Source organism: Mixophyes fleayi, chromosome 5 (genome assembly GCF_038048845.1).
Source record: "Mixophyes fleayi isolate aMixFle1 chromosome 5, aMixFle1.hap1, whole genome shotgun sequence".
NCBI lineage: Eukaryota > Metazoa > Chordata > Amphibia > Anura > Limnodynastidae > Mixophyes > Mixophyes fleayi.
Window position 1 is genome coordinate 102031061 of NC_134406.1, and position 25137 is coordinate 102056197.

At 38.0% G+C, this 25137-nt stretch overlaps 1 protein-coding gene across 11 annotated transcripts in view; it reads left to right on the forward strand.

Annotated features, from left to right (window-relative positions):
* The first annotated feature begins 3432 nt into the window (after positions 1-3432).
* Positions 3433-25137, forward strand: part of LRRFIP2 (LRR binding FLII interacting protein 2) — a 57156-nt gene continuing 35451 nt past the window's right edge. For 2 of the 11 annotated variants that reach the window (XM_075212615.1, XM_075212617.1), the window contains exons 1-4: positions 3434-3548; positions 8793-8938; positions 20021-20107; positions 23243-23293. In XM_075212615.1, coding sequence (XP_075068716.1) covers positions 8849-8938; positions 20021-20107; positions 23243-23293 — 228 coding nt within the window. In that variant the 5' untranslated portion in view covers positions 3434-3548; positions 8793-8848. Of the gene's footprint in view, positions 3549-8792; positions 8939-20020; positions 20108-23242; positions 23294-25137 lie in introns of all 11 variants that reach the window. The other 9 variants (XM_075212621.1, XM_075212620.1, XM_075212622.1 and 6 more) reach the window with 6 other exon arrangements.

The window sequence follows — 25137 nt, forward strand, 5'->3', positions numbered from 1 at the left end:
GGCTTTATTATTTTGCCTCCCAACTGACACATATTGAGGCATGGTTCCGGTCGCGGTTGGGTGTAGATTTGCATGATTTTCTAGTCTCTGAGACAGGTTCTAAACATACACGGGTGCAGTTTCTTTTGGCTGGTAAAAAGGTTGGGGGGAACCCCCCTTTATTAGTACAGGCCATGAAGGTCTGGCGCTTGTCATCCCAGATTGGGGGTGGATTAGGCTTGGATCCGTGCACTCCACTCTGGGATAATTTGGACTTTGGAGAGTTGATTAGGATGGAGGGAGCTGGAGCTTGGCGAATCTACAATATAATACATATTGGACAACTGTATGAGAATGGGATATTATATTCATTTGAGCAACTTCAGGGATTACATGAGCTACCTAGGGGTTACTTTTATAGATATTTGCAGTTAAGACATGCTCTTGCTTCGCAGTTTTGGGGAGCTGCCCCGAGCTTTAATGTAGATTCTTTGAGGGTGCAACTGTCAAGGTTGGGCCAAAGGCGGCAAATTTCATTTTTGTATTCAATATTGGTGGAAGGATCTGGTGTGGGGGGCTTTCCGGAGCTGCCATGCAGGTGGGAGGGTGATCTGGGGCGAATTAGTGACAAGGCATGGGATATGGTGTTGTGTAGCCCGAAAGAGGTCACTGCATCAGTCAAATTTCGCCAGGTCGTTTTTTCTGTTGCACAGAGCGTATCTTACCCCTCTTCTGTGTCCTAAGTGTGGGAGTGAGAAAGGGGACTTTTGGCATATGATCTGGGAGTGTCCATTGGTCTCATGTTTTTGGGGAGAGGTGGAGGACTGTAAAAGATTGGAGGTGAGAGTAGTTGCCTTGACCCCAAAACTTTGTATATTTGGTTTAGGCTTGAACAAAAAAACTTGTAGACTTATTAGACTGCTCATCAATACGTTACTTATGTTGGCAAAAGTGGTCATAGCTAGGAAATGGATGGCACATGAAGGCCCGACTTTGAGTAGCTGGATTGACCTTGTTAATGATAGTCGGCCATGAAAGGTTCATGTACACCAGCAGGAACCTAGTGGATAAATATGAAAGAATATGGTACAGGTGGAGGATATCCCCATATGTCACAGAAGGATTGAGGGAGGTGGAGCTCTCCTAATGTAATGCTCGGGGCAGACATCCAGCCGCCTACTCTGTTATTAAGGTCAACGATTATTCTTTGTATTATTAAAATTGTGTTATTATTTCATTGTACCCTGAAAATTTTGGAAGATGTCCATACCTTGGTTTGAAAATCTGGATGTCAATCCATTTTTTTTTTATCTTATTATGTATGAATACTTGACACTACCTGTATCACTGTGTGGGTTATAGTTGTTGATTTAGCCTATTGTTATGGGCCTATTTTGATGTTAAAAGTGTAAAGAAAAGATAAAAAAAAGAAATAAAATTTCACCTGATTTAAAAAAAAAGAAAAAAAAGTGAATACTAGTATTTTAATGTTTAGGTTGGAGGGAGGCCTAATTATAAAACATGGGTTGCATTGATTAAACACCAGGGCTGGTTGGAGTGTTCTAAATTACATGTACCCATTTTTTTTTCCATTTGAGGATCTAGACAAGCAGCAACTAAAGACACCAGCAGCCACAGGTGGTGAAAGTGACAAGAACAGGTAGGAGAGAGCAGGACTGTCTGCCAACTGTCCTGAATCTGGTGGGGAAGTCCCGAATTTAGGTGACTGTCTCGTTTAGTGAGATGTGGTCCGACTACAAGGACAGTTTGGAGGCAGGGCCCTCTTAACAACATTTTGGGCCCCCGGGCAAAGCAAGGCACCTCCGTCGTGCTCCGCAATGGATGCCGGGCGGGCGTGATGACGTCACGCCTGACATGCACTGCAAGCGCCGCACGGAGAAGGAGACCAGGGAGGGAGCCGGATCGCCAGCTGGCCGCAAGGTAAGCATTTTCTTCTTTTTTTTTTCAGGTTTTTTTTTTTGAGCTGCCTCTGACGGGCCCCCTGGGCTGCAGGGCCCCTGGGCACCTGCCCATTGTGCCCAATGGGAAAGACGGCCCTGTTGGGAGGTATGTCCCACTTCACACTGTACTGCTTGTGAAGGCAGAGCTGCGTGCAACTAACAGTAGTGCACACAGTATTGCCTGTGTATTTTTCTAAAATGATAAACATGTTACATAATAGGGTCCCCCTGTCTTAAATACCCCGTGCTCCCCGAGCGATAATCCAGCTCTGGTTAGCAGGAGGAAGCGGATAGCTGCTCCTAGACCCTGGATAGGACACAGCCTGCAGAGCAAGCCGAGGAGCTCCAAGTCTCACAAGATTTGGTAATCTTGTGAGACTAAGAGCTTCCCTGCTCACTCTACAGAAATTTCCCACCCTGATGGATGTTAGCAGCACCAGAAGCATAGATAAATACAGTGGGCTGGGGGTGTCATAATGTGCCTGGGGGGATGGCTGCGCAGCAGCACACGGGTTCTTTCCTACTAGACGTAAGGTGGACCTGTGTACTTTAAATGCCAGGCCTGATTTTTAGTCCCAGTCCGGCCCTGCCCACAATTATGTGATGGGTTAACCCTTATAAATAACTGTAAGTTCTCTATGTTCAATACAATAAATATATATATATATATATATATATATATATATATATATATATATATGTGATGAATGCAAACATGCCCCATGCATGTTGTGCCCTCTGTTCAGACTAAAACTAACTAGCGCCTCCACTGTAAGCTGAAGTAAAATTCAAAATTCACCTGATCTAGTTATTTTATGTGCTGCAATAACTTGAATTTTGGGGAAATATGCACTGCAAGTTAGACAGTTCTGCTGGAAAAAATGGGACTGTCCCAGGAAAATAGGAACACGTGTATGGTACATGAAAATTAGCACCCACTCTACCACCCCCTTGCATTCACACTGCAAAATCAATTTTCATTTACAACAGGGCATGAAGGTTTCAGGACAGAATACAATTAATTGTAACACTGGACAATGTCTAGCAGAGAACTGACACACGACATGAAAGTGTCAACCAAATAGTCTGAAAACTCCATGGGCTGCTACTACCACAAACTGGACAGTAATCAGTGGTGAACTAAAGGTAAACCATAAGCGTTGGCCACACTAAGAAGAATATATCACTGTAGCAAAAGTTCTCAAATGTCTCTCCAAACCACTTCTAATTCCTGACATCATGCTGCGGAAATAGTGGCGCTATATAAATAGCTGATGATGGTCATTGTACAGACTCACATTATGTTATAGTTAAAGTGACCCATAAATAACTTCACCATTGTCAGTAACACCAACTCATACTCCAGGACTCACGGGACGCTAGGCAGCGAGAGCTACGGCTGCGCTGAGCGATGACCCAGCCTCTTACTCGCTATTGGTCAGCGTGTGACAAGTCTCGCCCGGCCACCCCCATCGCCCTGCTCTGACGTCACGGTACGGCAGGCTGTGGCCGTCGGGATGCGCATGCGTCGGGCACGTCACCGGCCGGACGTTGAACGAGAAACCTCGAGAGAGAAGTGGCACCGGGGTGACACTGAGGGGTACAGAGGTAGGTCTGTCACTTTGTATCTCTTACATGTGCCGGGAGATTATGTTGCTGTTGAAACCAGCACCTCTAGGACATGGAGCCGGATAACATACTTATACGCTGCTCTGTAAATAGCATATTTTGTGGATAGACAAGGAAGCACAATGGAGTGTCTCTGACAGCCTATCGGCAGTGCTTGCTGCTGTACTCCGCTTTATCCATGTCACACAGTATAGGGCAGAATGTGGGCTATTACACAACAAACACATGAGAACTCACTGTCACACTACTAGCATAGTACTGCCATGTCCAAGTATATAGCACTGTGACACTCACCCAGTCTAGTATTGTGAGATACAAGACCATCATCTCTAGTATAGTATTGTATACACTGGACTATGACCCCAAATATAGCAGTGTGAGTCACAAGCCTATCACTTTGTATTGTAATATTTTGACACACTGGGCTGTCATGTCCCAATATAATTCTGTGACCCACTGCACTGTAAATCTCAGTAGTACTGTGACACACTGTGCTATCATTCCCCCAGTGTAGCACAAGGCTATTAAGCATCTTCCCACCCTCTAGTATGCCACTCATACAAAGTCGGGCAACAGAAACCAAAGTCTCAGTTAAAGGTATTTTATATTATTATTGTTATTTCTATTTTTTTGTCCTTAATAAGGAGTTGAAAAAGGTCACACCTAGTTTTATAGTTCCTAAATGTGATTTTCATTTTTCTACATTAGTAGCAGATTATTTGGAAACTGCACAAAGTTGGGATAACTTTGGTGATGCAATTCCAGTGTTAGATACACTGCCATCATCATTACACAGATCCTGCAGCACCATACAGCCAAGGGTACAAGAATGCAGTAAATAAAATATGGATGTAGCTAGGGTAATAATAATAATAAACACAAGGTCATGGATGAGCACAATTAAGCATAATAATAAGTACAAGAATGTGAATACCAATCATAGTTAATACAGGGATAAAATAAAAAATCTGTGTAAATCATAACAGGAACATGAAATAGGTCAACAGAGGACAAGTATAGAGAGCACAATACTTGTGAGCGCTTACAATCTATGGCAATGTAGCATTAAAGTACAGTGCAACAAGTGTGAGATGAAAATGGCAAACTATACAAGCTGAGAAAAATTATCTAAGACTTTTAAATGCAAAGTGATGTTTATTGTTCCCTACATCAGTGCTGTCCAATTACCAGTTCTGAAGTATCTAATCTATACCCAAAAAGTACAAAAATAATGATCCAAGTTTAGAAATACTAGCCGAGCACAGCGTTGACACACGGAAATTAGGAGGAAATGCTCTCCTTCTGTCACACAACAGTTCTACCAACTTCTGTTTGTCAACATGGGTGCTATATCGCTTTTATGAATGCTACTGCTTTCTATTTGGAATAGTGCAGCACACATGAACTACTTTTATTCACAATGCATTTGGTGTTTTACAGACGCACTGAAAACACAATGGCAGTGATAACCACTTTACTGTTCCACAGAACTGTCCTATGTCTGTTACAGTTTTATATGGGTTACTTCTGTATCATATGCAATGCCTTTACCAACCCAAGCAATGGTTTGAGTGACACTTACTGGGGTATGGCTTAGTATAACCAGGGCAGGAGGGTGTTCTGTTGCTTTACCAACACAGTATATTCCACCAAATACTCACACTAGGCTAAAAACTTACAATTCTGCACGTATAAATAATTTATAACAAAGATTCTGTACCTTAGTTTAATTTACACTCATTCAAAATTGTAGACAAGAAAGCAGATTTATATGTGCACATCGTTGTGGACATAGTTGATAACATTTGCATGCAGTCTCTTGGTCATGTGCATCTGACAGGGTAATAGGACACTACAACATTTAAAATAGCATATATAGTCATGAGCATAATAAATTCACTGTGGATGAAATAAAAAAAAAAATAGGTATTGAATTTCATCCGATATAAAAAACAAAATAAGTTGTACTATGCAGTTGTTCTTACATATAGAATAAGAGCACATACTGAGAATTACATTCAGTATGCAGAACAAAATAAATATGGTATTACTATTCAGACATCCATACAGGGTAAGTTTTCATAAATGCCCTCCATTGTGGCTTGTATATACAAAATTGGTTTAGGGTATAGGAGTTTGCAGTCTAGCAACCACTGTAGGACAAGTACTGTTAATGTCCCCAATTTATACATTCTTCAGCATTTGTTTAATTTCAGGATGTTACAATTTGTTGCCCTGGCCTTTTTAAAGCACATATATTTTTCACATATTTGCATGCATCATATTTGTTTTGTACAGTGATAGTGTAGATGTAAGTTGAAATTTGAGAGCATGTATGTGTAATATGTATACACATGCAAATGGAAATTAAAACTTTATGACTAAAATATTATTTACTAACATTAGCCAGTGGTGCACATCTGCATGTCAGTAAGCAGTTGCCTTTTATCGATCTTGTGCAAATTAGATAATGAAAGCAAATATATAGTTACTTTGGTCTTTGTACACATTTGCACCTTTGAGTAGTGTTATCTCACTCACTGCTATGTACTAATCCTGTTATATTTGTGACACTTGTGTAATGTTTCACAAAGTTCATTTGTCTCATAAAGTGATGATCATATATCTAAAACGTTGTGATTTTTTTTTAGTGGTAATATTTATATAGAAATACAGTGTGCTAATCATCAAAGTAATGTGTAAAGATTCCATAGAATCACAGTCCAATAAAAAGGTTCTTATATTGCATGGTTTTGCAGCTATTAATTTTTGCACTCAACTATTCACTGTTGTTATTCACCAAGATGTATATATTCAGTCTTCACTCCAGAAAATGTTGCCAGCCAGGTGACATTAAGAAGTAGCCTGGTGGGGTCACTTGTAAAACTTTGCAATAATATTGAAACATTTTGGAGGTCATTGCCCACACCTGCCAGGACTGGTGGTCAGTGGTCTAATTCACACTGCTGGCTGTAGTGCTCACATAGTGCCTGTGGTAATAGGACTCTGTTGGGCTCCAAGAGCCGGATGGCAAGTAAAAACAGCCAGGTGGTGCATCCAGGAAATAGGTGAGGGGAGAATACTGATATTTTGTCGTTAAACTCCCTTTTAAATAGCCTGAACTCCACAGGAAAGAAAAAATAAAAACAGGGAGAGCTACCATATTGTAGAAAGCTCACATTTTAGTTTATTAAAAAAAAAACTGTCTGCTTACCTTTATTAAGAGGTATTTATCAAAATAAATAAAGTGAAGTTTCTACACCATGGCAGCTCCACCTGTTTTTGTTTTAGACTACAAAGTGTGTCTAAATCTTAAATTGATATTTTAAATTATGTGATCTTATAGCCAGTTATTAATGATATATCACAGACTGAGCTGCTGCCTCTCAACACATTTTTGGCAGATATGGAAGTACAAAAATACTTGTTTCCTTGATTTTGTAAAACAAAATCATTCAATGCATTTCAGTGAATACTCAGTTGGTAAGCTTTCACCAATATACTTTAAAAATGCCCATACTCATATTAACTTCCTTATCCCTCTACCCATTAGTACAGATAACAAAGTATACTGTAAGTTAATAATGCACTTCTCAACTTCTTTTTCTTACAATTCCTCCCTAAAATATTTTAGATTTTATACAATTTCCTAACATCATCACACTACTTGCATAACATTTTGAGGCATTTTCCTGCATTCCCAGTATATCTCTAGTACTGCCTTTCCCTGGTATATTACTGACAAGCTGGCTATATTTGACTTCTGCATAACTTTAAACATGTTAATTTTAGCATTGGAGCTCCTCAATTTAACCTGTTACAAGTGGAAATCCATATTCATGGTCTCTCGATTGTGCTAATGGCAGGGGTGCACACTGTAATTTGGAGCTAGTAAATCTAGGACGCAGCAAGATCTTTTAAGGAGCCAGGACAGATGTGAGTTATTTTGTAAGCTATTCCTTTTTATGTCAAAGTTAGATGCCAGTACTAATTCTTAGGTCTATTTGCCATCTGGCTCCTTGGATTTGTCCAACCCCAGCTAATTGCAATAAGTAGCTAACTTTTTAGTGAAGTTTTGCAAAAAATTGTAAATTCAAAGAAATTTAGAAACACCAGGTTTTTTTTTAAAGAAAATGTATAACCTTTATAAATAATCTAAATTCTCTCTATTATATCTTTACTTAATATTTGTTTGGGTGGAGTTTAAAGATTACATCTGCCTTCCCACTAACATGGGAGTATAAGGGTGATGTAGTACACAGTTGCATAGATCTTAGTAATAGGTTTGTAATCACTTAGGCAAAATAAATGCGCTGTGTAGACTGTATTTAATGACCAATGATGTCATTGCTAGTTTCAGGAGGAATATCTAACATGCTGCCCTTTGCTTTTTGGGCTTATAAATCTATATCAGACTGTTTTTTTTAGTATTTGACTTATTTGCAGGAAGGGAAGGAAATACTGCTTCATACTTGTTTCTTAAGCCTGAATTTGAAAGTCGGGGTAAAAGCACTTTTTTTTTCCCCCCATCATCCATGTGTGCAAATATGATTGATTTGATCTATCAATGGAAAGTAGCCACTCCATACGTGGAGCATTCATTTCTGGGTACATTATTTGCACGACAACTTTTTGAGTCAATGCTTTGCTCACCCCTCTAGAGGTATATTTACTTAAGGAATGTAGTAAGAAAATACCCTAGGGACAAATGTGCACATACCTGTATCATGTTTTGTCTGCCCATTGGGCAAAACATTGACTCAAAGGGCTTTGAAATAGTTTTAGATTCTCAGTGCTCCACAAGTCAAGTGATTATTTGTCCATAGAGCTTTGCCTAAAACTGTTCCTAAATGTATTTGTTTCCATGAGGCTGTGTTTAGTTAGAAAAGGCAATTGGATGGATTAATATCTTTATTGGACAACATCTTGTAAAAACATTTTAAATTAGCTTTATAACCTTCATGTCTGTCACAATTATTTCCTGTAGCAATGAATTATAGAAAATACCCATGAATATTAGGCACACACAGTATTGTTTTGGATGCACTGCTTACACAGCTTTTGGAATTTCATGTTTAAACAGAATGCTATAATTTTAGACAACATATAGTAATATTTGTGCTGCGTTCAGTGCCATAATTCTACATTTAATATAGCTTTATTTATAATACTCTATCATTATGTTATTTGCAAATTTGTAATCTGTTTTTGTTTTTATTGCAGGCTGGCTGCTGTGATTTTGGCAAGAGGGATCAGATAATTTCAATAGGATTTAAAAAATGGGGACTCCTGGATCTGGAAGGAAACGTACACAAATTAAAGACAGATTCTCTGCTGAAGATGAAGCCCTGAGTCATATAGCAAGAGAGGTTGGATTTAATACTGATTTGACTTTTTTTGTTATATACCACAAATAGTATTCTTTTCATTTAGCTTCTTGCCGTTTGAGTATTAAATTATTTTTATGTCCAATACATATATCTGCACATGTCTGTAAAGGAACACTGCATGAAAAAAATATCTTGCCAAAGTGAATTTAAAGATCTTAATATGTATAGTTTGGCGCACAGACGGGAACAGGAGGACATAATAGAAACTTTCAAATATACTAGTGGTTTTAACAAGGTACAGGAGGGAAACAGTATTCAGAGAGGAGAAATATTAGAACACAAGGACATGCACTGAAACAGGGAGTAGTAGATTATGGGGAAATTTGAGGAAAAACTACTTCACAGAAAGGGTAGTGGATAAGTGGAATAGCCTCCCATCAGATGTGATAGTGGCTAATACAGTAGAGCAATTTAAACATGCTTGGGGATAGCTATAAGGATATCTTTACAAAGAACTAAGGTTCAATAGGGTTTGAGGTTACCATAGGTTAAAAATTTGACAGAATAGATGGGCCAAGTGGTTCTTATCTACCGTCAAATTATATGTTTCTAAAGTGAAGCAACTCCAATTTTTAATAAAAGGGGTTATTCTGAAGAGTTCAGTGACTTCAAGCGTGGAACTGTGATAGGATGCCACCTTTGCAACAAGGTGGTTCATAAAATTTCTTCCCTGCTGGATATTCCTCAGTCAACTGTAAGGATATTATTAGAAAGTGGAAGTGTTTAGGAAAAACAGCAACTCTGCCATGAAGCGGAAGACCATGTAAAATCACAGAGCAGGGTCAACGACTGTTAAGGTGCATGGTGCGTAAAAGTCACCAACGCTCTGCTGTTTCCATAGCTGAAGAATTCCGAGCTTCCACTGGCATTAATGTAAGTACAAAAACTGGGTGGCGGGAGCTTAATGGAATGGGTTTCCATGGTAGAGCAACTGTATGCAAGCCTCACATCACCAAGACAAATGCCAAGCACCGGATGGAGTGGTGTAAAGCACACCGGCAGTGGAAACGTGTTCTGTGGGGTGACGAATAAAGCGTCTATGTTTGGCAGTCAGATGGGCAAGTCTGGGTTTGGCAGATGCTGGGAGAACTTTACCTGCCTGACTGCATTATGCCAACTGTCAAGTTTGGTGGAGGAGGGATAATGGTATGGGGCTGTTTTTCAGGGTAGGCCCCTTATCTCCAGTGAAGGGCAATCTTATTGCTTCAGCATACCAAGTTATTTTGGACAGTAATATGCTTCTAACTTTGTGGCAACAGTTTGGGGAAGGCGCAAAGTGCACAAAGCAAGGACTGCAAAGAAATGGTTTAATGTGGAAGAACTTGACTGGCCCGCACAGAGCCCTGACCTCCACTCCATCGAACACCTTTGGGATGAATTAGAACGGAGATTGCAAGCCAGGCCTTCTCGTTTAACATCAGTGTCCGACCTCCTAAATGCTTTACAGAATGCATGGGCACAAATTCCCACAGAAACACTCCCAGCATCATGTGGAAAGCCTTCCAAGAAGAGTGGAAGCTGTTATCGCTGCAAAAGGGGGACCAACTGCATACTAAAGTATATGTATTTGAATACAGTGTCATTACAGGCCCTGTTGGTGTAATAGTCAAGTGTCTGAATACTTTTGTCCATATAGTGTATATATAAATGTCAATAGTGGCAATCCATCATATCTAATTTCAGTTAGAAATTGATTGGTTGTTTGGACATTACAGTATTTTGCATTAACACTAGTTTTCATGTCCCTCAGTGAATTCCAGGCAGACCGTTACCTTCAATTGTGAAATTAATCTCGAAAACATGTATTTCTAAAACCAATGCTTGTTCTTGATGTAGGCATGTAATTCCATTGAGAACTTAACTAACCATGTCCATTATTATTGGCTAGCAACAGTGACCAGGAAATATATTACTATGGTCAAAGCCTGATTTCATTCTGACCCACTTCTGCTTTGTGCATTTTATAATGCACATTATAGGCAATCATTTATTGAAAAACAACTCTGCAGCCTTTAAGTTGACATACATAATTATGGCACACCTGTCTTGTTTGGAGATCTATCTATATGTATTTATATTGATAGAGGAGATATGTTTTATTTTTATATATATATATATATATATATATATATATATATATATATATAAACATATTATAGAATAGGGATAACATATTATAGAATAGAGAGAGAGAGATATAGGGGGGTATTCAATTGTCCGCGGGTTCGAACGCGGAAAAACTATTACCGTTAATATGGTAATTTACTCGCTGGATTTCAGGGATCTGCGAGCTGAAATCCAGCGAGTAAATTACCGTATTAACGTTTTTTCCCGCGCAGGATTACCGTAATAATGGTAATCCTGAGCAGACCGCGGGATTTTCGGCAATCCCGCGGACAATTGAATATGCCCCATAGAATAATTAGGTAGATATCTATATCTTCTCTCCAGAATAAGATCATAAACAGGGTTTAAAGAATATTTTAGATTCAGGATCAGTTGGCAGTTATACTACTTACTCAATTCTACATTTACAACAGGAATAGAAAAACCGCAAGATATTCCACTTTCAGACTGCCTACATAAGGTCAGGTCAATTACAAAGCACAAAACATCAACAGAAATAGACAGCTGCCTTGATCATATAAACTCCTTACTAATAAAAAGCACAGTAGGAAACCAGAAAGGCAAAGCAAATGGCATGTACAAACAAATTAAAGGCAAGTAAAGGTGAGCAACTCTTTTAAACCTCCCTCTGGAACTCATTCCCATATACTAAATAACAGTACTGCAGTGTAACCTGAAGCCCTTGACTACTGGTGGCACCGAGTAGGCTGTGTTCTCTTACCTTCCCCATTAAATTATTATTCGTTAGTCTATCTAAAGACTACATCTTCTATTCTCTTTCAACACTCAATTAACAGGACTACATAAAAAACTAATTCCAGTACTATTCCCGCTAAGAAAACCAGTTTGCACCATAAAAGACTGCTGCTTCTGGTGTCTTCAAGCCCTACTTTCTTTTTTACAGTAAGTAATGTGCAATTTTAAGAATACCTATGGACATAAAGGTGCTTTGTAGTAAGCTCAGTTACAAGACCTGCTCTTTTCCTCATGGGCCTCCCGAGTGCATAGATGGCAGCGTTTGCTGAGTAGCAAATGTGGGGTGGAGTTGGAAGGAGGAAGGTTGTTCCGTGCAAAGTATGGGATAGGCGCACAAGTGTGCTTATTTTTATGAAGCAATTGGAAAAAGATTTATGATCATGCAGTGAGACTATTGAAGATCAGTCTAGTCCTATATGTTGAATGGTACTCATTCTGTGCAGAGAAGAATATTTATGTGTTCACTTTACCCTACTTAAAATAAAGCTTTAAACAATCAAAAGTGCCACATATAATAAAGACCGTCCTGATGTCCCCTCACTCTTATCAAGTAAGCCATAAATTAGGTTAAACAATTGTTATTGATGTCTTTAAAATTTTATGAAGAAAAATGACATAATAAATTAGGTTAAACCAAGCAGTGTCCAGTTAGAAAAATAAACCTTTAGGGAGCAATGAGTGGCTGGTGTGGTTTTAAGGGACTTATAGGGCAAATTCAGTTGTCTGCAATGTTCCTAAGATATTATTATAAAAAGTAATGCAGTTTTTTGCTCTCACCTCTATGGGGTGTGAGCAAAAATCAGTTTTACTTCAGCTCAAGGTGTCTCGCGGCCATTCCAGAGGCACCAAGCGCAGATTTTTTTATTAATTGAATCTGCCCCATACAGAGGATGTTTGGAAGGTGGGTTATAAATCGGGATAGTACATTGAAATTATACTCCATTATTTTTGAAAACAAAATGACCTAAGTTATTTTGCACATGGATCCATACTTATTTGCTTATTTGCATGAATTTATATGAATTAGACCTGCCTGCACGGTGAAGATAAAATGAAATATCCTGCATTGACTCTAATGGTAGTTAACACTCAGCAGCCAGACTATACTTTTAAGTTTTTTTTACATGCACCATTAAATAGACCAGCAAACATGAAAGTATCAAGCGCTTAATTTAGCTCTATAAACATATATTATTTAAATGATACCCCATACATACTGCACCAAAAACCTAGGTTTTTGCCAGGGCAAGATGACCCGGGTCGTGGTGTAGTATGAATGGTCCCAGATCTAATTCCCGGGTCTTTTGGTGGGGTAATTTCCGGGTCTGCCCCGGGAAACCTGCACTATGAATGGTGCGACCCGGGTTTTTCAACCCGGGTCTCACCAGACACAATTTAATGTTAAAAAAAACAAACAAACAAAAAAAATCACAAGAGGAGCCAATCATGGAGACCCCGGGCAGACCCGTGTTCAGTATGAACGCGGTCTACCCAGGATTTTGATTCCGGGGGAGGCTCTGCCCCCCTCTAACTCCCGGCAATATCCCGGGTTCATATACCCGGGATATTGCTTGGGCGACAGTATGAATGCAGTATGAGATATGTTTCAGAATAATGTATCATTAAAGACACTTAAATATCTTTATTGCATTGTGTTTTCTCCTCGATGCAATTATGGAGTAAATCTATTGTTAGATTTCTGGTTGTAGATGTGCACTTGTTCCTTGAAGCACTGTACTTTATCTTCTCAGCACGATTACCATGCCCATATAAAACTGCATAGATATATTGTTTACAATTAAAAGCAGGTTCGCAACACTGTTCCTTTACATACCTTAATGACATTCACTAAGGTTTAACAGCAGTACGGTCCTGAAATGTGTGACAGCAAGAGTGCCCTGCATTTTTCTTTTTCCTCCACCCCCACCTCCCCCTCGTGTTATTTTTTTTTTTCCTAGACAAATCTAAGTCCCTATCCCATCTGATTGTTGATTAGATGCACTCTCTAGCAGTGTACCAATTACTGCGAAGAATCCATCTTCCCCCACTGTCACATAATAGCTTTCTGTACTAGTGATATCAAACTGCTAACATATGATGGCGACGGTGAGGGCTGGACGTAAGCAGAGCACTGCATACGCCAAAGTGCCTGGAGATGGAGACCTTACAATAAGTAGTACCTTCTGCTGGTAGGCGTATCTAACCAATGATGGAACAATGAAACAATGTACAAGTTGTATTAGCATTTTGCCAAATGTGTCCAGCTTTTACAAGGTGTATTCATATTAAATGTACATTGAGGAATCTTTTCTAGAAGAGTCTTCTGTTCACTGCGCTGTGAGAACTCCAGGCAGTAAGAGGGAAACTTTTTTATAACCTGCAGGTAAAGCAAGAAGAAACAGTAAGGGACTGATCTTTGTTTTGTAAATTGTCAGCACTGAGGCAGAGGTTCATTTCCAACCAGGATCTATCTTTGTGGACTTTATATGTTCTCCCCAGGTGCTCTGGTTTCCTCCCACAGTCCAAAAAAACATAGTGGTAGGATCCTAGTATGTGTTTGTGTGGTAGAGAATTTAGAGTGTATGCCACATGGGCAGAGACTAATGAATGATTAAATATTCCTTGTGCACAGTGTCTTATTATGGTGGCACTATATAAATGATGATAATAATAAGACATGTAATTGTGGTTAATTACTAATATGGATGCAAACTTGCACAGAGCAGTAATCTATCACAACCAATCAGTCTAGCACAGAAAGTTTGTTTTCTTCTTTTTGCTAGAAATGTATAACTGTTTCACCAGCCAGACAGGGCTAAACTTAATACATTTTAGGATGAGCAAATGTTTTACTAATTTTCAGGATGATTTGCATTGTCATTAAGTTTGATGGGACTCTATCATTTATCTTGGTTAAGCATATAGTGTAGCTGTATGTTTTTTAAATGTAGAATAACACTGTATGCTTTAATGATTTACTTATGGAAAAGTAGAGATAAAATAAACCCTAACCTTTCTATTGAATGGCATTATGAATTTTTTCTTACAATAACTAATTTGAAGTGTTTGTTGGCAACATTCTGTGAGCCAGAAGGAGGTCAGCTCACTAAATGACCATATGCTTTGATGGATAACACTAATTAAACCTGTTTTTGGCTTATGGAAATGAGAGATTGAAAACCTACCTCCTTCTCCAACACAGAAAAGAATATGCAAAATGATTGGACTTTAATATGTGCCTTTTTCTTCTGCTTAAACATTTGTATCCCAAGAAGGTGGTAGCGCTTAACGCTTGAGCGAGCTTTGTGTAGCTGCATAATTTAAAGCAGGGAAGTTTTTAATTTATTTATTTTATTTCAGTGCTGGAGTATTAGTAAATAGGCACATAAATGTAGGCTGGGTACACACTACATGTTTTTCACCAGATTATTGTGCCAATCACAAGATAAACGACCGTTCGATCTGATATCACATTAGTGATTACCCTCCAGTGATCATGTTTTATCATTCCAAAGCACATTGTATCGTTTGATTTTATTTTATGAACAGACTAAAAACTCTATAAACTCTAGAATGATGTCAGGGAAATTCTAAAGTGTGTATAAACTCACTACCAGCAGTGTAAGCAGATCTCCATAAAGTTTAGAGTCACAATCTTTTCACCCGATGGTTATAACAGATGAAGATCATGATCTGAAGGTAAAAAGTGTATACTGTGTACACATGAATCGGCATGCTGATCAGGACTTTCAGTCATTGGTAAAATCGTTAACGATATCGCATCAGGAGACATTTTCTGTAGTCTGTACCCAGCCTTAGTCTGCATTAACAGATGGCCTTGCTATATGTAGACAGTTGAGGCTATGTCATTGCTAAATTGTGAAACTAGGAAGTTGTTGTTCTATATATAGGATTAAATGCCTTGTCAGCTGTTGTGAAGACCCCTGAGAGCCAGGACATGTCTTTTGACAGGTGTGGTTTTCAGATGTAATGAGGCTACATTTTGTAATAAATGGTGCATCATATGTGAAACAAGTATAAGATTAGAAAAAAAAATATTTATAAAAACAGGCAGTGGTCGAAAAATAGAAACACATGATAAATGGGGGACACCAAACATTTTAAAAGAAAGTGATTCCACACCGGTTTGATAAATGCTCTAATTAAGCAAATAACATCCCAGCATGTTCAGGACAATGTATAAAAATCCTGGATGGCACTGGTTGTCTATAAATTTGGTTAACATGGCTGTAAGGGGATACTTCAGTGGGTTTGAAAGGGGCTAATGCTTAACGAGCAGTGCTGTATTATGTCAGCATGCAATTCCCAAGGCAAAACAATTAGCAAAGTGCAACAGTGGCCAGAAGTGCATACACCAGGATAGCGATACCCAGAGCATATGTGGATGGCCAATGATTTGATCATCATGACACTGATTTTATCCTTACGTCGTAATAAAGTTACCGGATCTGAACCGAATTTATGGGATACTCTGGAACACTTGATTACAGCATTTTCCATCACAATCAACCAGGAGTTAGTTGAGTCACATTGTTATGGAATGATGGTGCTGCAACACGCCTGAGCAATTCCTTACATTAGATTCCATGGCATGAGAAAAATATGTTTTATTTGTCCACTACCTGTCCATTAAATTTTGATCCTCATTAACTAGAATACCATGTATTTGTGTGTGTTTGTATATCCATATACTAACGCAAAATTACCAGAAGTCGCTTCTTACCTAGTTATGGTAACAGATTGTCTATGACAAGGCCTCACCCAAAACCACACACAGTGACATCATACAGTCAACCTACAGACACAACGCCAAACACATGCAATTCAACCTCAGACTACCTATTAATTATTTGGTCTCAAAAATACTCTTTCTCTCGTCCAGTCCCAGCACTCGGTGATCCTTTTTCCTCTCTCCGGTCTTGCTTTCAGCATACTTTTGCCCGCCCTCAACTGCTCTCTTTCCTGCCTTCCTTAGTGTTGGTCACTGCTGCCATTACCTGCCTTGCTCTTCTTTGATCACCACTGTCATTACCTGCCTATCCCTGCTTTAGTCACTGTTGTCATACCTGCTTTTCCCTGCTTTTGTCCGTGCTGTAATTACCTGCCTTCCCCTGTCATTATCAACTCTGTGCCAGCATTGTCTGGAGCAGGGAAATCCAATGGCAATTTGGTCTATATCAGGGAACACATATACAGAGTGGTTGAATTTAAAATTTAGTTGCTGTATAGTAAATGTAACTGAACTGCTGGCGGCCACCTAGCCCCAAGAGCTTTAGGTAATTTGATGAGTTTAAATTAATGTTAAATGCTTTACTATATAATAATGCAAGACTAGCCACTCTGTGTTCCCCACCTCTCCCATGTCTCATACACACGAATAATGGGCCACACACACACACACACACTGCGAACAAAGATCTGCCTCTATCACTTACGTAGTAAGACCTGTAGACCTGTCTGTGTCATTAGATGAAAACTTGTTTAATTGTGTTTTTTTACACACACATGTATTTGTATGAATATATATATATATATGTGTGTGTGTGTGTGTGTGAAAAATATATATAAGATATATTAGTGAGTGTATGAGCAGATTAACTGTATAGAGTTTTTTTTTTGTTTGTTTCTTTACAAAAAATTCCTCTATTTTGGCATTACTTATTTCTGAACAGTCCAGAGCAGAGTATCTTTTTGTGTATCTTTCTCTCTATCTATTGATTGTCAAGAATGGTAAATTGCAGCAGGGAATAAGAACGAGGACTGTAAACAATTGAGCAAAGAGGAGTTTACGTACTGGGAACAGTGTTAATAATTGATGGGAAATATTATAGACATGGTTATATATTTAAGGTGTAGCTATACTTGCTGAAAAAATCTGAACATTAGTATCAAAGTCCATAACGTTTCCTTTAATTACTGAATGTTATGGAGTCTCCCATTTTTCTGGGCATAGCATGGCAAAATGTTTTAAACACACTTCAATCAACCTTCACTAATTGTAATAATTTCTATAAGACTAACTCTATAAGGAAAACCTTTTTTTTAGTCCTTCCTGTGTGGATTTTGATAGCTATGCCAGCAATAATCCTCAGAACAGGAAGTAATTGTAGCCTTTCCATATAGCACTTACCTTTGCGATGGACTAGTGTACAATAAAATGACACAGTGCTGAAACGCTCAGGCTATATATATTACTATCAATGCAAAGCAGATTCCACCAGAAGTCTGTAAATTAAAGAAATGTTTTATTAGGTGACTTTGCACAGAATATTTCACACATGCACCATTTTGGAGCTGAACACAAACCATTCTCTGTTGACAATGATGATTGACTGACATCTTCACAGGATGCAGCTTGATGGAGGAATATGACTATTTGTTTATAGTATGCTGCCTGTGGGATGTAGCAAGACTGTAAATGATACAATTGATGCAGCTAGTTAAAATTTTTTTTTTTTTTTTTTACTAGTTATTGTTTTAACTCTCAGCAGTGCATGCTATGCCATATGAGGCAGGGTAATGAGATCAGAATTTCGAAAGACTTTTCTTCCTATCTCCTCGGTATTGCTGCAGGTAGAAAGCAATCCTTTGCCGCTGTAGCTCTTGATTTTGATGTTGTGCTCTAGCAGAGGTACTGCCTGGAACTTGAAATTATTTCTATAGAAAGCAGAATCCTAGAATGCAGTATAGATCATATTATTCTTTGTGCTGCTTGTATATGCAATAATTTGCTGAAAACCTGGATCAAAGTGTATCTTGTTTTTACCTTTTAAATATGTAAAAACTTCCCCTAGTGATCTTCTTATGCGCTTTAGTCTAGCAAAAGAGAGCGAAGAATCGATGCTGCAGAGCTCCTGTAATGATTTTCTGCAGTGAAATGATAGCAGCTGTATTATTGCACTGCAGGAAGCCTTCAGAGGAGCCCTGCAACACCAATGCTCTGCACCCACTGACAGCCCCCCACCCTGGGAAACACTGCTGAGGGATCACCAAGTTAGTGTGTATGTAGTAGGTGGTAGTGCAGTTTTAGCTTCATACATCTTGGAGTAATTTACTTTGGGCTCTAGGCCCTGATCTTGCTAGGCTGTTGAATGTGTCCTAAATTAGTAATCAGCTGTTAAAAAGTTGTAAGATGACTGAGTGCAATGATTTTCTTATGTATCCAACATGTTTTCAGTTGAATGACTGTGGGACATCTGAAGTAATAATAATAAAAAAAAAAAAAAGCTGCACAATTTTAGATTGCATTCAATAGAATTAGTTAATTGGCATTCTGAAAAATGATAGATTGCTCAAATGCTTGGAATACACACTTGCGTAACTATAATGCAGTTTTTCTATTTTAATCTGTAAAGATGATGCCAGAAAAAATAAGGTTTGTTCCCATGTATTTGTTTTGACTTGTGACGCCATGGTAACTCGGATGATGTTTTCCATTCAGACAGAAATGTTCTCTTCTGTGAATGCTTTTATACGCTGATTGAGTCTGTATAATACCTCTGTTGTATGAAGGATATGGTCCCTTCTGATTTCTGTATGTTCTTATTAAAAACATGTTCCGGTATAAAATGTAAAAACATAGTTTAAATTTGTTGTATTTTCATTTATTGATGTGCTTTTTGACCTATTCCTTCAGTAGATTATAAGTACCTTTTGCTGAATACCAGCTTTATTAAAAATAAATGAGCCTTTAACATCCCATACTCTCCCTCATTCTTGTGGATGATGTATGGAAGAATTTTGTCTTATGCAATGTTTGGAAATGAATACACATGCAGCTTACAAATGTTCCTTTGCATCTGGAAGTTCATGAGCTGAAAGGAGACTGCACTTGGTTAATCTATCTTCAGTTGTTTCGCTTTAAATGAGTACATTTGTTTCCAGCCAATGGATAGACACTATTTTGAGGAAAGATGAACATCAACTTATGGGTATAATAAAATATGCTTTACAAAACTTTTATGTATACCTGGCACATTAAGAGGCAGAGTTGTTTTGCAAGATTTTTATGTTTAGCATGGAACAAAAACTGTCTTTGAAAAATTAAAGTAGTTTATAGAAAAAATGTATTTTGTTATGATCAAAATGTCGTAAAATTCAAGTTGTACACTGAATTTAGTAGACAAGAAATAAATGTAACACTATATCTTCTTTTAGGCAGAGGCAAGGCTGGCTGCCAAGCGAGCGGCCCGCGCAGAGGCAAGAGACATTCGCATGCGAGAGCTGGAACGACAACAAAAGGAGGTAAATCTTGTGCCTTACAAAATTTGACTTTCATTTGTACTCTGCCTATAAATTGATTTGCCTGATAACTGTCTGTCAGCTTTGGTGCAGACACAAAATATGTGTAGCATGACAGCCATTTACTGCAGCAATTAAACAGTTCCTCTCCCTACTGGGGCTCCATAGTTGCAATAAAATCATATACATTTTAATATAGAAGATGAAAATTAAGATGTCAAATTTAGCGTAATGCTTTCTAATAAAATGTAAAGTATAGTGTGTCGTATACAGCACATACTTATTGCAAAAAAGTGAATACCACCCAGTTGGTAACCATATATTGCACAAAGCCTCTTCTGCCATGGCAGGCCATATATTGTAGCAAGCCTCGCCAATTGCGGCTTGCATATTGTACTAAGACCCCCTACTAATTGCAGGACATATATTGCACTTATTAGTTCCTCTCCAAATTTTAAAGCATATATTGCACAGAAATCCTACCAAGAAAATTGTAAACATAGATTGTACAGAGATTCCCCTCCCAATTTGCTGGCCATTTATTTTTCTGGGATCCCCCCACTAACCTGAGTTCCTGCTGCTGCCTTCTTACTCTCTTCTGTTTTCTGGGGGTTATTCACGACTATACATATCATTGAATTCCCCCAAAACCTGAAGACGTGATGGTGCTTAGCGCTCATAATGTTTTTAGTATTGTGAATTGGTCAGTTTGCTTTCAAATCTAATGGGACTTTTATCAACATTATGCTTAACTGATATTTGGGGTTCTACATCTGTTTAAAAAGATAGATGTGAGATATTTTGTGTGAATAAAATGTTGCATAAGTTTTAGGTCTTATGCTTTTATTGTTGGAATAATATGACAACAATGTGGAGCTAAAAGTGTTCTCTCTAGTCTCAGTATCAACCACGTTTCACAATTCAGCAAGCTGCAACATTATCTTTAATTCGTGGTCAGTGATGGCTATTGTCTGCCCTACATAGTTTGAGTAATCTTATCTGAGTGAATGGAACAAGGAAGGTTGCAGGTGAGACCTTGTTGTATGCAAACTACTAGTAGAGACACTGGATATTTTATGTAACATTGAGTAGATTCTTTGTATTCAAAAACCTACCTCATTAAGATTGTGCAAGATAATTCATTATTTAATGATTTTTCATGATGTCCCTTTCAGTGGTAGATAAAAGATTACACTGATTTAGTGTAAGATTTATAGAATTGCAAGTTTAAGCTTTTTTTCCAGCCAAATAACAATTTTGAAACATGAAGGCTCAGTGCAGTGTGTCATAGGTATTAAAGTACACAAGATCTAGATAAGTCTTTATGATCACAGCATCTATACTGTAATTACATTAATACCATATAATATGCTGTGTGGGATAAAACATTAAGTATAAAGAGCAATAGGAGCGAGGCTAGTGTATGGATTGCACATCCGAGACATACCATAAACTAAATGCATACGGCATAAATCGTTTTTAAATGATCACTTAGACATTGTCATCTTGTTTAAAGAAAATTTAGGCAGCAGCCATGTTTTCTGTGTGTAGTTGAAACCTAAATCTCATTAACAGAATGTCAGTGTGTATTCCTGAACACATGCTTCATTTCTGATTATGTTTATAGTAACATTTCATAGGTCAGGACTATAAATGTCACTTCTGGATATGTTATTCGTTGCAACCCACCCAGACTGCTAAACCTTCAGTCTCTTCACTGATATATTTTGATGATTCTTAAATAAGTACCATATTATGTGATATAACTGTCTAGTGACTTTGTTTGGCTGAAATATCATGCTGCTAAGTCTGTTGCCACACACACTAAATACATTATAATATTATACAAATGTTTTTGAAAAAATGCTATAATCTTAATTGAAATTGTAATCCTAAAATGTATGTTCTATATCCAAGCATTGAAGTTTGTTAAAGATATAGTGCATTGTAGGCAGTCGCATCAATAAAATCTGCAGTGAGATGAACAGCTCTACAGAAACAAGAATTTGGATTGGCAGTAGGCGTGTTACTCCTCTTGTACACAAATTATTTAAATAACTCCCCACCTATTTGTATTATCACTAGAGCAATGTCAAGTCACCACTTAGGAATGTGATCTTCAGGGCAATGTACTTCAGCTGCACTAGCATGATCACCTTTTTCTCCAAAACAAGCAAAAACATTAACCAAAGGAAACACATATATGACTTTGGTATTTTAAGTGAACCAGATGCAGAGTGCATTGGCTCCTGTAGCTGTGCGTTCTATTTCATTTGAAGTAATTTCAGTGTTTACTAGAATCGGTAAACATTGTCTTCAAACAAGTCATTCATATCCTACTTTTTTTATTAGATTGACTGTTTTAGTAACTACAAGCCATTTGCCAACATATTAAGACTATCCTCCAGTATAGTATATGGTATTTCAACACAGCCTGTGGGACTTTGAAAAGACCTCAGGAGCTCTGTTGGGACAATGAAACTGCTAATGCAGCAAGCTATGATTGCTTGTGTGCTCATAAAATCTAAAGTAAACTGTTGCTTCCATAGGATTTTACCATTTTGAACCATGAACACATAAAAGGATAGGTTACTTTCCTTACTTGTTTTCATTTCCTACATATTAGGCCCCTCTCAAAAAAACAAGTTAAATGCTCTGTCGGGTTTTATCATGTTTTGTCTATATTGTGGTATTTGTGATTGATTATAAATACATAGGTAGCTATGGCGCTAATGGTAAGTCAGTGATCACATTATTTTATTGTACAGTTTTTGTTGCAACAACAATTAAGAGCGTAATTCAGTTCAACGCAAAGTCTGGTTATCTCCGTGCATTTCCGGGTATTACATTAGGTAAAACATTGCTGATTCTTGCTTGCAGCTCATAGAGCTGATGGTTTAGTGCTCTAACACCCCATGGAGTCTCATTAGCGATGTTAATACCTAGAAATGCACATAGTTTTTGCATATCGCGCAAGACTCCGACAGGACTTGGCAGGTAATTGAATTCCCCACAATGTGTTTGGTTTTTTTTTATTTTTAAATGGGATATTTGTTAATCAGTACATCTTGAAGTAAAATATGTTTCCTTTATCACTGATCTGTTTGATTCTGATTTCCAAGTCTTACGTTTTTCTAGCTCACTCACCGCTATCATGATAGAAAATGGGGACAGATCCAAAAGTGGATGGTAGGCACAGAGTGCCATTTATGCATGTGTGTTCGCTGTGCAACATAACAGGTTGGATTGATGTGGATTACTAACATTGTACAGTATTTATCCTCTGTGTATTTTGCAGCACTCATCATGGATGATAAATAACAATTTGGCTATATAATGATCTTATTTTCTTTAGAATATTATGGTAATTTTATGGCAATATTATTTTCTGTGTTTTGAAGATATGAGTACATTTTTATGTGTATCGTATGCATCATCTGAAAAATGGTCCATAGAGAAATCAAAAGTTAGTTTTACAGACAAATGATCTGTTTTTAAGAACGCTTTAATTGATTATATGATTAAATTCAATATAAAAGGAGTATATGCAACTTTTAGTGGCATATTGACTTAGGCCTGGCGATCGCAATTATGTGCAGCTGTTCGTGTAAAGTGACAATATGGTACCGCAACATATCTCGAATTTCCCTTTGAAGCCCTGTGGAGTACCACTCACTTTTATATCCACCCATCTGTCTTTCTTTGTTTTTTGTTTGCATTTAGGTTCTGTAGTGTGATTTGACAGGAAACCCATGTGAACAGACACTGTGTCACTTAATATGGGTTAATCATCTTTCTGTACCAGCTCCTGGCTATCTCTACTGATGTGAAATATTGTTGGGAAGTGATTTCTATATTTTTCATCCGTTATTGGCTGAGCACACAGTTAAGGACAGATTCAATTCCCAGGGGCATATTCAATTACGATTCCGGTCCGTGGGATCGCGCCGGAACGAGCTGCGAAGTTAATCCACGGTACCGCAATAACGTGGATTTTCGTTCGCAGCCCATAGGGTTGCGTACGAAAATCTGCGTTATTGCGGTACCGTATTACTGGCAATACTGCGCACTTTCCGCGGTAACGCGCGTTACCGCGGACCGGAATCTTAATTAAATGTGCCCCCCTGTGTTGTTCTTTAGAACAATGTGGGATGCGCATCATTACCGTTACTTCGGTAGAAGAGGTGCATTATTACTGTTAGTACGGTAATTTCAACACTGGTTTGTGCTTGCAGCTCTGTGAGCCGAGAGCAAAAATGTGTTAAAATTACCATAATAACGGTAATGATGCATACCCGAGCGTTAAATCTGCCCCTTAGTGTCATAAGGAGAGGGATATAAGTCTTGTTGGGAAGTGATGTGGTTGCTATAGGACTACACAGCTGGCATTACCATCTATTTTTCACTTTTTACATTGGTGTCATAGGTGTCATCTGTGAAAGCTGTTTATTATGTGCTGGAATAAATATATAAACTTACTTTAATTCACAAATTTGGGAATGTAATTGCATTTGGAATAAAGTTCCTCTGCACAGAATTTTATGCAGTAGACATTTGAAAATCTTAAATAGAATGATGAGTGCTAGATCACCATACATCTTGAGCATATGTTTATATTAAATGTTCTATGGTGGGGTGCACCTTGGTGAAATTCTAGCAAAATGGTTTTTTTTTTTTATATGATCAATGAGTTATTTGTTTTATAATGTTATACTTTTTTTTAATGCTGCCACAAAATAAGTACTTTTAGTATTCCTATCAGTAGGAATTGGTATCTGAAAATGAGCGAGAAAGACTTCTATACCTGTGACAGAGCCAATGGGCCTGTTGTGCTGACCTGCAAGTTGCAGAATATTATTATTGCCATCTCTCCAACTTTATTTGGAATCGTTCCAGTGTTTTTTCAGCAGCAGTTATCCCACAATATCTTAGACAGCTTTAATGATTCAGCATAGTGCTTCCTGGAAGTCGTTTTTTTGTTTTTTTGTCATGCATTATTTTAATTTTTACCCAGTCACTTTCAGGTAATGCTT